The 14,491-nt window shown below is 36.6% G+C and overlaps 1 protein-coding gene across 7 annotated transcripts in view; it reads left to right on the top strand.

Annotated features, from left to right (window-relative positions):
• MORC1 (MORC family CW-type zinc finger 1) overlaps positions 1-13,243 on the top strand; it is a 159,803-nt gene extending 146,560 nt beyond the window's left edge. For all 7 annotated transcript variants that reach the window (XM_526261.8, XM_054680866.2, XM_016941616.4 and 4 more), the window contains 4 exons: positions 98-170; positions 1,775-1,828; positions 7,885-8,079; positions 12,364-13,243. In XM_526261.8, coding sequence (XP_526261.2) covers positions 98-170; positions 1,775-1,828; positions 7,885-8,079; positions 12,364-12,519 — 478 coding nt within the window. In that variant the 3' untranslated portion in view covers positions 12,520-13,243. The remainder of the gene's footprint in view (positions 1-97; positions 171-1,774; positions 1,829-7,884; positions 8,080-12,363) is intronic.
• The last annotated feature ends 1,248 nt before the right edge of the window (positions 13,244-14,491 follow it).

Below are 14,491 nucleotides of genomic sequence, written 5' to 3'. Positions count from 1 at the left end.
GATATTTAATACCCAGGAGACAAACCCAGTTCTGACAGTTGAGTACTACCTCTGTTATCCTAGTATATTCCCATATCTGCTGTGCTTGTATTCCTAGGGAGATTCTTCTGTATTTTTTTCCTGAGTATCAGCTACCATCAGAATTGGAAGAACCTGCATTAAGTTGTGAGGTAAGCTGGTTTTTTTTGGAACTGTGAGGGAATGATAGAATAGCCTGAATCTCAGTGAAGAAAAATGTAAAGTGTTTCCAATAAGAGGACCTAGAGTGGCTTAAGTGAATAAAGATGAGCATCTTTATACCAAATGGTGATTCATAATTAAAGCTATATTTGAAATCATTGTGGCTGTGAGTTAAATAAGGTGGAAAATATCTTACAGACAGATAGTTGCAGAGATGAAAAGAAACAGGACATAGTCCCTGACTTCTCTCTCCCCCACCAAAAACAGAGTTTCTGTTCCTTAGATACATCTCCTCAGCTGCTTCTTATGAGCAGCTGAGCTGAGGATTGGGTAGGTCAGGCACATTAGGTATCCAAAGCACTAATCTTACCGAAATCACCAAGACATCACTGAGATAGATGAAGAAAATTGTGTTTACCAAATCTCCTCTCAGGAACAGTACCAGATGTGATTGGAAAGAAAACTTTGAACAGCTGCTTGGGGTGCAAAGAGTAAGCCTCACATCTATTGGCTATGCTTAAGTAACAGCGAGTAGTCTACAAAGGGCTCCCGCAGGGCTGTGGTGAAGTTGAGTGAGGTGCCCATGCCTGACAAGCTGCTCAGCAGAAGTGGAGGGAAGAGCTGCCTAGTGCAGGAGGGTGGGAGGCCTTTTCTTCACCTCCATGCTCAGTGTTGCCTGTGGAGATGATGGATACACTTGGTATTGGTGAAAATAGCACAAATTATGAATGCAACAGAGGGACTATATGAGTCTGATCTTGGGCACAATCCCTAATTTTCTAGTCTGTAATCATTGTTCCTGCCTCTTTACCCTCTACTCTCACCTAATCCTCTCCCGTGGGGCTTCTGATTCCACAGCTGAACTATGTTCTTGTCAGGGCCACCAGTGACCTCTTGATAAGTGCAGTGTCACTCTTACCTGACCTGTCAGAGGCCTTCAACCTAGGTGACCACTTTCACCTTCTTGAAGCACCTTCTTTGTGTAGCTCCTGTGACTGCACACTGCCCATTTTATTTTTTATTTATTTTTATTTTTATTTTTTTTGCTTTCCTCCCTCCCATCTTCTTTGTGGCAGCTCCTGTTGTATGCGGTTTCTCAATGTTGGCATGTCTGAAGGCTCATTCCTGGGCTACTTTCTTTTCTCTATTAAATGCTGTTTCTAGGTAACCTCATCTAATTTCTAACTTTAAAATATTAATACTACCCCCTACATGCCAGTGACTTCCCCATCTGTTTCTCTGACACTCCCTTCCAAGAAACCCAGACTCCAGCTGCGCTCTTGACATCTCCCTTTGAATATTTATTATTTTATCGCTTAATTTTCCTTCACCTTGAGTTTTGTATCTGCACAATTTTTTAACTGTGCTGTATTCATTTATGTAAGCTGACTTAATCCTTTTTTGGAAGGAAGCAAAGTATAATTTAGTTAATTAATTTAATTAGACCCAGACTTAAAAGGCCCATAGTACTAATGTTGGCCAGTTCTAGGCTTTGATGCTTTTTTATACTCAATGCTTGTGTGATATAACTCTGCTGTAGACAGCACATTCTCTAAAAGCTAATATCCTGTTCTATTATCATTTATGAAAACAGCTGGAGCAGTGCCCAGAGCAGATGAACAAAATGCTGAAAATGTGTTTCAACCAGGTAAGCTTCCTTTCAGTATCACCATTTATATTCTAAATGATCCTGTGTTTGAAAGGATAAATAATGTACATTTCCAAATGTTAGGTTTGAAAGGAAATCAAATTTGCATTCACTTATCGAGACTTAGATTAATGTATAGCTTATCAGGTGTCATAAAGCAACATATTTTTGAATTTTAAAATACTAACATTTCTATAACATAAAGCTATGAAACACTTGGAGTAGGACTGTATCTTGAATAGGAAACAGGACATTCTGAGCTTTTAAGAAATATTTTCACCGAATCCTCAAAATGCTAGACTGAAGCAGAAATTTTAAAGTTTTAAATTATTTCCAACAATTTGATATCGCTCTGAATTTTTTAAGTACCTTATCAATAGTTTTTAAGTTAGTGATTTTTCCATTCTAAAAGTAGACATAAAAGTAACGCTAATATAAGAAGTAAAAGCAATTTTTAAAAATTCATCCATAGCCTCAAGCCATTCCAAGATCACTGATATTAATATTTTTGTGTATTTCCTTACAACCTTTCTCTTCCTCTGGGTAGATTTTTTTTTAACAGTTATCAAATAATGCTGTGTATCTAGTCGTTAAGGATTTCCTGGGGGAGAAAGAGTCCAGAGTGCCCTTCAGTTCTACTACAGAAGTATCTCAAAAAATCATATGCCGTCAAATCCCTTATTTTACACTTAATTAAAAAAAAAAAAAAAAACGCTGGTACTCCAAGATGTGAACTTGGCCAAGCTGATGTAGGGGATGAATGTTGGAGCCAGGATGGCCATGAAGATTCCCAGATTCATCGCACAGGTCAGAGTAGTCAAGAACTTTGACACCAGGATCAATACTGAAATGTTGGGTCTTTGTTGACACTTTACCTGTGCTTTCTTACCTAATCACTAGCTCCATCATTAGTGCATCCATTAGCATCTTCTTCTGTATGCTTATGTTTACGGCCATCTTTGGAAAGCTCTCATAACATGAAAATCTATAAAGATTGAGAGGTGACTGGCCCTTCCTGGAGTTGTGCAAAGAATGACTCTAAGCAGAGACACTGCCTCATAGTTTTTATAGGTAATGGAGTACCTTTGCATTTGATCTTAGCCAAAAGGCCAAGAAGCAATTATAATGGAAGACATCTGAATATTCTTGTTTTATAAGTGAAAAAGAATGGTGAAGTAAATTCCCAAAAGACATACAACTAGGCAAACTTGACAAGTAGAACCTAAACCATATTCCTTCTTACAAAGACTGTATCACACAGTATTTAAAGTTCAGACTGGGCCTAAATTTAACAATCCTTGTTCATACGTTTGCCTTTGATGTTTCTATCAACTGGACGGTGATAAACAACTGGAAATAAAAGGGGAGGTGTAATTATTGGTCTCCCATTACTGTTCAACTGAAAAGTGAATTTATTTTTTGAATAACATTTTGCTGTAAAAGCAGTAACTGAACATTTTCAGTTTGAAGAGTTACTTGTCAACATTTCCTAACAAGAATAAAAGACAAAGTTTACTTTCGATATATTTTGATGCTGTTCTACCACTAATATTATTTTCATCAATAATGTAAAACTGGGATTGATTGATTGAGAGCCACTAGAGCCAGGCACTGAACTAGGTCTTTTCTATATTAACTCATTTATCCTCACAACTTTGGTAGGTAGGTACCACTATCTCTTTTAGTAATGAGGAAATAGAGATTCAGAAAGATAATACACCAGTGTCATGATCAGATTCAGAATTGGAACCCTGATTTTTCCCACTCCAAAGTTGTTTTCATTCTACTTTTTTTCAACTTTTCTTTGCCTGCCCCCTCTATTTTCGTGTCACTTGTTTTTGTCTTGAAATAGGATCTTGCTACATTGCCCAGGCTGGTCTTGAACTCATGGGTTCCAGCAGTCCTCCTGGCTTAGCCTTAAAGTGGCTAGGATTACAGGCTTGTACCACCACACCTGGCTATTTCATCTTATTCTCATCCAGACTTGAATACTTCATCTTTGTGATAGAGGTCACATGTATTACTTGCAATAAGTATATTACAACTTCTCAGCCTGTTGGTGTAGAAAAATGATTTTTAAGTTACTAGAGACCTGACATTACATCATGAGACATATATGGAGGAGATGCTGACAGTAATATATTTCTGTGGGGTATGTGTGGTAGATGGGTTGGCGTATTGGCCCACCAGGAATTCATTGTCCCAACTGAAAGTCTGTGGCAGTCAGCTTGAGGAGCTTATCTGTAAGGCTCCTGGATCTTCCTGTAGCTCTCCATTTACTGGTTAGGGGACTCTGATTTGAATGCACTGTAAAACTTCGAAATTTGCTAAGAATTATACTGTCATACAGCTGTTTATCCAAGCTTATATATACCGTTTTATATCTGTTTCTAAATATTTTTTCCAATGTCTACACCATTAGTAATGGAGCCAGAGTGAATAAGACACGTGTTTACTCAGGGTGAACAGAGTTAGCATAGATGATGAGCAGTATCCCCTTAACATGCAGGACAAGTCGGATTAACAAAATCAAAGCGAGATAAACAGTCAGGAGACCAGCAGTTCCTACTAAAATGAGATCTTGTAAGCAAAACACAGAACAACTTGATTTAAGGTGTGTGCATTTAATAAAGAGAGCCACATCAAAGCACAGGAGAAACTTACATAAGTCACCGGCTTCTTTGGTCACAACAGTGGTTTTCATAACTACTATTGTAGTAGTAGATGATTCATAATAGCATTGGTGGTCCTGCATCACCTGACTCAAACCATTATCTTTTATTCTTTCCTCACAGGCCTCTGTTCCATCTAAAATGAGTGCCCCAGAGTTATTCCAACTTACTTACACTGGTCTACCTCTGAGCCTTTCCCCTCCTGATATTCCCCAAAATACTCCTATCGACTCTCCCAATACACAGTGGGCCTCTTGAAATCCTTCCCCATTGAGCTTGCTCAATATAATGTTTTATGTGAAGACTCTCAGTTTCTCCATGTGAAATTAATCTTGACCTCTCTGTGTTCTGGGAGAACCTTAAAACTTTGTTTTAGCATTAGTTAACATTTCTATCTTATAATAGTTTATTATATTTCATTTTCTCCTCAGTTAGATGATAGAATCCTTGAAGTTAATAATCCTGTCATCAAACTCTGTATTCTAGCAGCATGCAACCAGTGCCTTTGAATGCATCTGGATCTTAATAGTTACGTGTTGAATCAAAGTTGATTGTTTCTGCTTTAGTGACTGCCAACATAAACACTTAAATGAATATTCCTGTTTGTATGGTACAAAATCTATAGATGTTATAGGCCTTCCTTACTTTGCACAAACTCATTAGGATTTTGGAGCTGCAAAACTGCTAGAGCTCCTACTCTTTGAATTCAAGGCAGAAAATTAAAATCTCAGTTAAATATCCTTTCTTTCAAATCCTAATTCCATTCTGAATTAATGTAGTTCGGAAAGACTTTTGTTTTTGATCTGCAGATACTTCTACAAGAGTGGGTTTAACCAGCAGAACTAAGCCTCTCATCTTGTTACAATTATTTTCTCACCTTAATTAAAATGTTAACACACAAAAAAGCTAGTACAACTAGATGTCCTTTTACACTGAGCTTGAAAAGTTGTCAAAAGTGTTACCTTTCATAGAAACTTCCTGGAGAGGTTAGCAGAACCTCCTGGAGAGAAAGGCAAGAGAATAAACCAAGAAGCTGGCCTGTAGAATTTGATAAAAACGTAGTTTACTGGTTACTAAAAGGTAAACTTTCAGAGACTGAATATGACTTTGTAGTGTACTGTATAAACATTCTTGGTCTCATCTTGTATTAATAGTGTCGAGGCTTTTTGTTTTTGCTTTTTTCTTTCAATTTCAAAATAATTATAGATTCATAGGAAGTTGCAAAAATAGTACAGAGAGGTCCTGTGTACTCATCACCCGGTTTCCCCCAATGCATAATTATGCATAATTATGGTACAATATCAAAACCAGGAAATTGAATTTGGTAAAATGTGTGTGTATAGTTGTATGTCATTTTATCATAAATGGAAGTTTGTATAACCATTACCGAAATGAGGATGCAGAATTCTCATTACTGAAATCAGGATGCAGAATTCTCATTACCATAAGTATCTCCCTTATGCTACCTTTTTATAGTCATGTCCACTCAGGCCTTCCACAATTACCTCTAACTCCTGGCATCCACTAATCTGTTCTCCATCTCTATTTCTTTGTCTTTTCAGGAATGCTGTAGAAATGGAATCATATGTATGTGTCATTTGACAATTGCTTTATTTATTCAGCGTCACTTCGGGTCCATTTAAGTGTGTCAATAGCAGGTTCCTTTTGATGGCTGATGAGCAATACTATTGTTTTTTCAAATAATGTTTCCATAATGTTTGCCATTTTTGATATTTATCTTTGATTTGTTTTGGTTTATTTTATTGTGGCTTTTATTTTTATGAAAAAAGTGTTTTCTGACTATTATTCAGCATGGCAAAAGCTATAAAATTCTGGAGTTCTGAAAACTGTAATTAAGTGGCTAGTGACAGGTGAATTGTATGTAACACTGTCCTCCTTATTCCAGCTGAGTTAAGTTATTCCTTCTACTCCACCTTCAGGCAGTAGATATCTCTCCCTGGGTTTGCCTGCAGCCTCTATAGGAAGCATCTATGAGGCTTCCTGGTGGAGGTGGTGGTTACCTTAGTTGTAAGTCATCAACTTGTTAGGTTGAATTAAAGATGTTCAAAAGTGGATTCCCTTCCAGGATCTTTAAATGTAGCCTGGATTTCAAGGCAGGATTTACCCATGTGTTTGAAATTCCCTTGCTGTGAGTGCTGCATTATCTGCTGTCCTGAATCCCTGCTATTTAGTGCCTTTTTTGGGGGCACAAGGTCCTTACGTTCCATAAGATTTATTTGCACACTTGTATTATCTCATGCTGTGAACTAGAGAGTTCTTGAGGGCAAAGACTGTACTTTATATATCTCCACATCATCTATAATTAAATGCAGTGCTTTCGAGTTAGGAACTAGTTAGTAAATATTTATTAAACAGAATTTCCTATAGGGATTTTTGTTTGCTTGTTTAAAGGATTTTGTAGAAAAAGGGGAAACTCGTGAGGTCAGTGAATGCTAAAGGAGGTGATGTGGATGTCAGAGAAGGGTCTGCACATAGTCAACGTAGTGGAGGGTCTGAAAAGGGAAGGGTAGGCCCAAAAGACAAATGAGGCTACCTTGCAACTTTCTTGGCAACCCAGTCATGTTAGAATGCAGAAATCTCCTTATTACATAAACATCAAAATGCTTATCAAAGTGGGATTTGCCGTGTATCTCTTTTCTCAGAATATCACTTGGCCTTCTAGAAATGTTTATACAAGCAATTAATGTCATTCTGAAACTGAAGCATTTGGCCTCTCCATTACCTCTTTCTACTTCATGAGTGCCTCAGGCACAGCATGAAATTTTGGAGAACAACCAAGATTCTTCAATTAATGAGGGTCGTATACATAACTACCTGTACATTTTGTATCACGATAAGGAACCCGAAGAGAGTGAGAACAGGAATTCCTCTTTCTGTAGTTTCTGTGCTTTCTAGATGCTACAGCCTTGCCTTACAAGTAACACTACATCATCTGCCAGACAGCCCCAAGTGGTGGGCCATTCTGTCATTGCCTGTGAATTACTGGTGCTGTGGAGAGAGTCACAGGCACCTGCTCACTCTGTGCCTTAAATAATCTGGTGATCACCATTGGGAGAACAGATTCAACCTTTATGAGGTTTCTTCTTCATTCCAGAGCAAAGGTCTCCAAGCTCACTGTCATGTGTCTCTTTCCTCCTTATAATTACAATTATTGAAATATTATACATTTTTCTCTTCTCTCTTAGTCTTCTATCAGAGTGTATGTAAGTTCCTTAAGGGTATCAATATTTCCTAAATTTAGACCACCTACAAAGTTGACACTTGGTACATGTAGGCAGAGTTGGAATATGAAATTGTCTAGTGATATTAGGGGGAAAGTAATATTTTAAAAACATGCTAAAACTGTTTTTAAAACATTCCCAGATACAGAATACTTACATGGTCCAATATGAAAAAAAAATAAAGAGGAAATTGCAGTCCATTATCTATGATTCAAATACAAGAGGAATACGTAATGAAATCTCTCTGGGGCAATATGAAAATAAAAGAAAAATCTCTGAGGATAAGCTGAAGAATCTTCGTATAAAACTGGCACTATTGTTGCAGAAACTCCAACTGGTGAGTGAAAAAGTTGTATTTGAGCAGTAGGAGTAGACTCTATGGACCGAGAACTCAGCTAACTTCTCCTAACATTGTCATTCACTTACTGACCTGGACAAGTCACTTAAGTCAGCCCTTACTCTCTGCATAAGGATTTTGAAATCATAAATAAATGAACTGTGAAGGCATATATTAGAACATTTAGAAACTCTGTGTTCTTTCATATCTTTTTTTTTTTTTTGAGATGGAGTCTTGCTGTGTTGCCAGGCTGAAGTGCAGTGGCGCGACCCTGGCTCACTGCAACCTCCGCCTCCTGGGTTCAGGTGATTCCTCCTGCCTCAGCCTTCCGAGTAGCTGGAACTACAGGCACACATTCTTTTGTATCTTAATTCAGAATCTTTGCTTGTGCTGTTGGTATAGCATTATCATCCTTGGTGTCCCCTTAATAACATGTGACCAGTAGGTAATTTTTTCAGTTTTTTCAGACAGCGAAATATTTTACTTTACTTTTATTTTAATGCATAAATAAAAATAAACCCTCTTAATCTTAGAGGACAGTTTGGGAGAAGTCAGGAAACATCATGTAAGTATGGATTACTGTCAGTTTTGTTTGTATGTTTTAATGTATAAAGAATTGAGTTATGTGATAGGTTGAACTGATGAGGAAGAGCCCATCTTCTATAGCACATGGAAATGCTGCATAAAATACAACAAAACTGAAAATATATGTAGTCAGGATTGAAGGTCTTCCTGTGGATTCTAGAAGTAAATTGAGAAATCCAAGCCAGAACAGTGAGCCTAGGGAGCCTGTGGCATGTTGTCCTCAAATATAGGCCCTGAGTGCTGGAACAGGAGACAGAGCCTTCCTGGGCCATGCAAGGTGAGGGGACAAGAACTGAGACCCCTGTGGAGGATTGGCTAGAGGATTGCCTTGCCCTTGAAAAGGCTAGGGAGAGACAAGAAACTCGCCATACATACATCTGTATAATGTGTGAAGAACATGGACCTTGAAGCCAGGCTGCCTGGGTTTCATTCCTGGTTGTGAACATTTAAACGTGGGAGTCCCTTCCCACTTCAAAAAAAATTTTAATTTATCTGAAATTTATCTTATATTAAGTACAAAACAAAATGCAGGAAAGCCTTTTTTTTTTTATTTGCTTAATTTAAGTATATTGCCAAAAGAGAAGTCCCTGTCCCCTTTGATGGTCTAGGCAACAGTTAAAATGTTATGTTATTAAAATTTAGAAAGATGTTTAATGCTAATTTTTATATAAAGGTAATTGTATTTGCGCTTCTATCAACAATACCACTTCAGCCAATTTGTCTAGTTTATTTATTGCTATGACAGTAGGATTTCAGTAGAGCTCCTTGTGGTTCTTGTGGCTGTGAAGGATGCCAAATGTTTTCATGTGTTAAAAGTCTGGTATGGAGCCTAGCACATGGTAGTGTTTCAGTGATGATTATTGTTTCACTAACAAGTAAACTAGAAAGACCAAAGAAATTCTGTATCCTAGAAATTGAATACCACTTCCTGACTATTAAATAAGTTTATAAAATAATTGGCTTTCATAATAGCAAATCCACGTTTGGCTAAGAAAAACTGAAAGAATAATCATTTACTACTCCTTCTCTGCCAAACCTCTAGGTTCTTAAGCAGCAGCCAGAGTAACCATACTAATTTAATTTGCTGTATTCACAAAGTTTGGTAGGCAGGTGAAAGGCTTCAGCCAGCAGAGTATGAAACTCTTTTGCCTAATCTCAGTGGAGAGGTACTCAAAGGGCTCCTGCCCAAATGTATTACTCTCATCGCCCCACATGAAATTTCTATTTCACAGTTTCTGATTGCCAGAGCCACTGCAGTAGAGTACAGCAGAGAATCGAGATGAGGGACCCAGAGCAGATAGAGATGGGGCAGGCACATGAAGAAGCCGAGTGTGGAAATAATGTAGCATCCTGGAAGAAGTTTATTCCACCAGGCAGAGGATAATAGCCAAAAGATGAGATTATATCTAACAGGACGAGAAGTGCTTTGTGTCAGGGTCACAGGGCATTCTTCAGGGTCAGCGAATATTTGGAAGTCAAAGTAAATATCAACATCATTGTAATCCATCTGTAGGAGCAGTGTCCCAGTCACAAAGCTGGAACTCAGTAAAATTCAGCCTTGTTAGAGCAAATCTGTGGTAGAGGGAGTAAAGTTGAAGCATATTTTATGGAACCAGAGAAAAGATGCAGAGGCGAGGTTAATGGTGCTAGACACTTAGTGCTAGGATTGTTTCTGAAAGACCCTTCCTAAAAATCCTCTTATCTATCCGTTCAGTTGGAGAGTTAGTTGATCCCATAGTTGGGCCCAAGGGAATGAGATTTAGATCAGTCAGCCAAGAGGGAACATTCAAGGAGACCTCAGTTTATGGAAAAACGGGATTAAAAATTAAAAGTCAAAATGTAAACTTTATTTCTCAACATAATCTCCATCAAGGTCAAGACACTTTTGTAAGCAATGGCAGCAGCCTTTTAGTCCATCTCTAAAGATCTAAGAGTCCTTGGAATTTAACCATGTCAATGCAGTCTTTTTTACATTATTAAAGAAAAATGGATGCCCTTTACAGATTTTTTTTTTAAGATTTTTAAAAAGAAGTCAGAAGGAGTCAGATTAGGACTATAAGATGTATGCCTAATGATTTCCTGTCAAAACTGTCACAAAATGGCCCTTGTCTGATGAAAGGAATAAGCAGGAACATTGTCTTGGTGGAAGAGGACTGTCTGATGAAGCTTTCCCAGGCATTTTTCTGTGAAAGCTTTGGCTAACTTTCTCAAAACACCATCATAATAAGCTGATGTTATTGTTCTTTGGCCCTCAAAAAAGTCAACAAGCAAAATGCCCTGAGTATCCCAAAAAATTGTTGTCATGACCTTTGCTCTTGACCGACCACTGTTGCTTTGACTGGACCACTTCCACCTCTAGGTAGCCATTGCTTTGTCTTCAGGATCATACTTGCAAAGCCATGTTTCATCTCCTGTTACAGTTTTTTGAAGAAATTCTTCAGGATCGTGATCCCATTTGTCTAAAATCTCCATTGAAAGCTTTGCTCTTGTCTGCAGCTGATCTAGGCACAATGGTTTTGGCACCCATTGAGTGGAAAGTTTGCTCAAGTTTAATTTTTCAGTCAGAATTGTGTTAACTGAACCACTTGAGATGTCTGTGGTGTTGGCGATTGTGTCTGCTATTAAGCATCATCCATCCTCTCCAGTTAGAGCATGAACAAGATTAACTTTTTCCTTGCAAAGGGAGGTGGACAGTCTGACATTGCTAGCTTCCTCTTCAACATCATCTCATCTGTTCTTAAGTTATCCAATTGTTAACTGCTGATTTCTCTCTTTTTAAAAAATTACTTGCCATAGTCCTATAGCCCCCTCAGTCTAATCTCATCCTTCTCTGTTATAGGCTCTCCATTGGGGACATTGTCCCCATAAACTTTTCATGAAGCATGAATGATTTTACCATTCTTCCACCCAAGCCTCACCATAAATTTGATATATGTTCTTGCTTCAATTGCAGCAGAATTCATGTTGCTCTGATAGGGGCTGCTTTCAAACTGATATCTTACTCTTTTAGTGCTTCAGACTAGATCCTGGTCAAATATGTCATAACAACTTAGTGTGAGTTGATTTTTGTTCAAAATTTTTGAAATCCATGCCTACATAGTTTTTTCATAATATGCATTTTCCATGAACTTTTTGAAGACCCAGCTCATACGTCTAACTGTTCCATGGATCAAGAAGTCCAGGAAAGGAGAGCATGAAATCGCCTCAGTAGGGAGCTGAGTAAAAGAGAGAAGGGGAGGATAAACAGGAGACAGACCAGGGTAGTAAGCCAAGAGCTGAGGGAAAAGACGCTGCAATGGAAACAGAGGAAACAAGACAAAATTTGGCTACTTGTCTGTTTTTGCCTACAAGGCTAAAGATTCATTAATTTTAAAAATAGGAGATTACAGTCTATAACAAAGAAGGATGAGATTAGACTGAGGGGGCTTTAGGAATATAGCAAGTAATTTTTTAAAAGAGAAAAAAAGTTGTACTAACTTCCACTACAGAATAAAAAAATGAACCAAGTTTCTAACCACTTGTTAGCATAAAATGACATTAAATGAGAAAACCTTTTGAAAGGTTGAAAGCATGATTCAAATGTAAGGTGGCTTTTGTTGCAGCATGAGTCATAGGGAAGACTGTTAGGAGGCTGCCCAAATTACAGGAATAAGCTCTGCAGCTTCTTTTCCTGGTGTGACTGTTGCTTCTCTTTTCCAGGGTGGTCCAGAAGGTGACCTGGAGCAGATTGACACTTATTTAGAAGCTTTGCTTAAAGAAGATAATCTTCTCTTCCAGAACAATTTAAATAAAGTAACTATAGATGCAAGACATAGACTCCCTTTAGAAAAAAATGAAACGACTTCTGAAAATTAAGTCAGAGATGGTATTACCTTTTAAAAAATGCTAATAAGAAAATTGGAAGATTCATTTAAAAATTTTTCTTTTTTGTTGTTGTTACTGTAAAGTCTATTCTGTTTAACAATAAGAAATAAGAAATAATTTTTTTCAAATAAGAAAATTGTGTACTCTAGAAATGGAGACCGATTTACAATTTATATATTCCCTAATCCTATTATCTAAATCTTCCTTTTCTTTCAGAAATATTAATAATATCTAGAGTTCTCTAATTTTCATGTGAGCTACTGAAAAAAATGAAAATGTCACTCAAGCTTAACTTTTGTTATCCTTAAAAGATTGTTATTGTAATTTTGTTATTCCTTAAAAACATTTAAAAGCAGATTTTTTCAAAATCGATATGCGAAGGACTACAGAATCACCTCCTCTTGAAGATATTGAAAAAGAAAGACATTATGCCCTTTCTCCACTATAGCCAACACTCAGTCAAGCAGAAAATACAAATCCCCCCGAAACTTTGAGACATAGCTTATATAATTTTATTATTTAGTCATAGTAAAAGAATAAATCTCCTAAGCATAATATGTATACATATTACACATATGTAAAAATTGTTGTTTTACATTTACATATACGTAAAGAAGTATGTTTTTACACTTTTCTTGATAAGTGTTTTTTTTTGTTTAGAAATGTCTGAAACTGTAGACAAAAGCAATAAAACATTTAATATTCATTTGTGAAACTGTGTAATTTTAATTTATGTATATGCACATAGCAAAAGCCTGGAGCATGGGAAATGGAATATGGTAAACTATTTCATTTTTGTCTTTAGCCACTTAAGTACTCTTCTCAAGAGACATGTTTTTACCAGTTCCTCGTAAATCTGTCCCCAATCAATATCTGTAAAACCATATATATCATGATATAGCTATAGATATGGATGTAATAGCATCCAAAAGATGCTGCTGTTGCTTTTTTCCACTCAATATACCTTCAAGAGCATTCCATATTGAGACCAGTACATGTAATAATACATGTGTATAGAGAGCTAATGAGATAACCTCTCATTATCTTCAACTGCTCCTTATTATTTTATTCAATGGAAATACTAAATCTGTTTAACCATTTCCTTATCAATGCATGTTTAGGTTTTTATTGTTCTTTTGGATTTACATATGCACAACATTTGAATATCCTTATAAATTTGTTCATTTCACACATGTACAATTATGTCTGTCAAATGTCTCAGCAAACAAATTGCTGGATCAAAGGGTATATACATTTATTATGAATAGATATTGCCTAATAGCACTTTGAAAAAATTTTTTTAATCTACACTCCTACAGCAGTGTATGAGTTTTTTTCCTCACACCTTCACCTACCTGGTGGATTACCAGACTTTCTTATCTTGCTGATCAAACAGGTGAAAAGTGGTATATCCTTGTAGTTTGAACATACATTTCTTATACTTTGAGTGTGATTGAGCTTCTTTTCATATGTTTAAAAGTCATTCAGATTTTTAAATTGGACTTTGTCAATTTTTCTAGTTGGTGGTGGGTATTTTTCTTATTGATTTGTAAGAACTATCTTCGCATTAGGGATATTATATTTTTTATATGATATATATTACAGATATTTTCTAACAAACTTTTTATTTTTGTTTTTATGGTGTTTTGAGTCATCTGGGATTTTTTTTAAAGATTACGATTTAATTTCCTTTTGTTTATGGCTTCTATGGTCATATTTAGAGAGGACTCTCCTATTCTAAAATTATAAAACAATTTTGCTTTGTTTTCTTATAGTGATTTATATTGTTAAACCTATGATTCATCTAAAATTTATTTTGGTGTAAGAAGTAAGTTAGAAATCCTTTGTGTTTATATATGTGTGTATGTGCATTTCCACATAGCCATAGCTTTGTCCCAGAATTATTAACTGATAATCAGTTCTTTCCTACTCTCTTACCATACCACCTTTATTGCATATTAAA

This window comes from Pan troglodytes, chromosome 2 (assembly GCF_028858775.2).
Source record: "Pan troglodytes isolate AG18354 chromosome 2, NHGRI_mPanTro3-v2.0_pri, whole genome shotgun sequence".
NCBI lineage: Eukaryota > Metazoa > Chordata > Mammalia > Primates > Hominidae > Pan > Pan troglodytes.
This window is presented reverse-complemented; position numbering and strand designations above follow the sequence as displayed.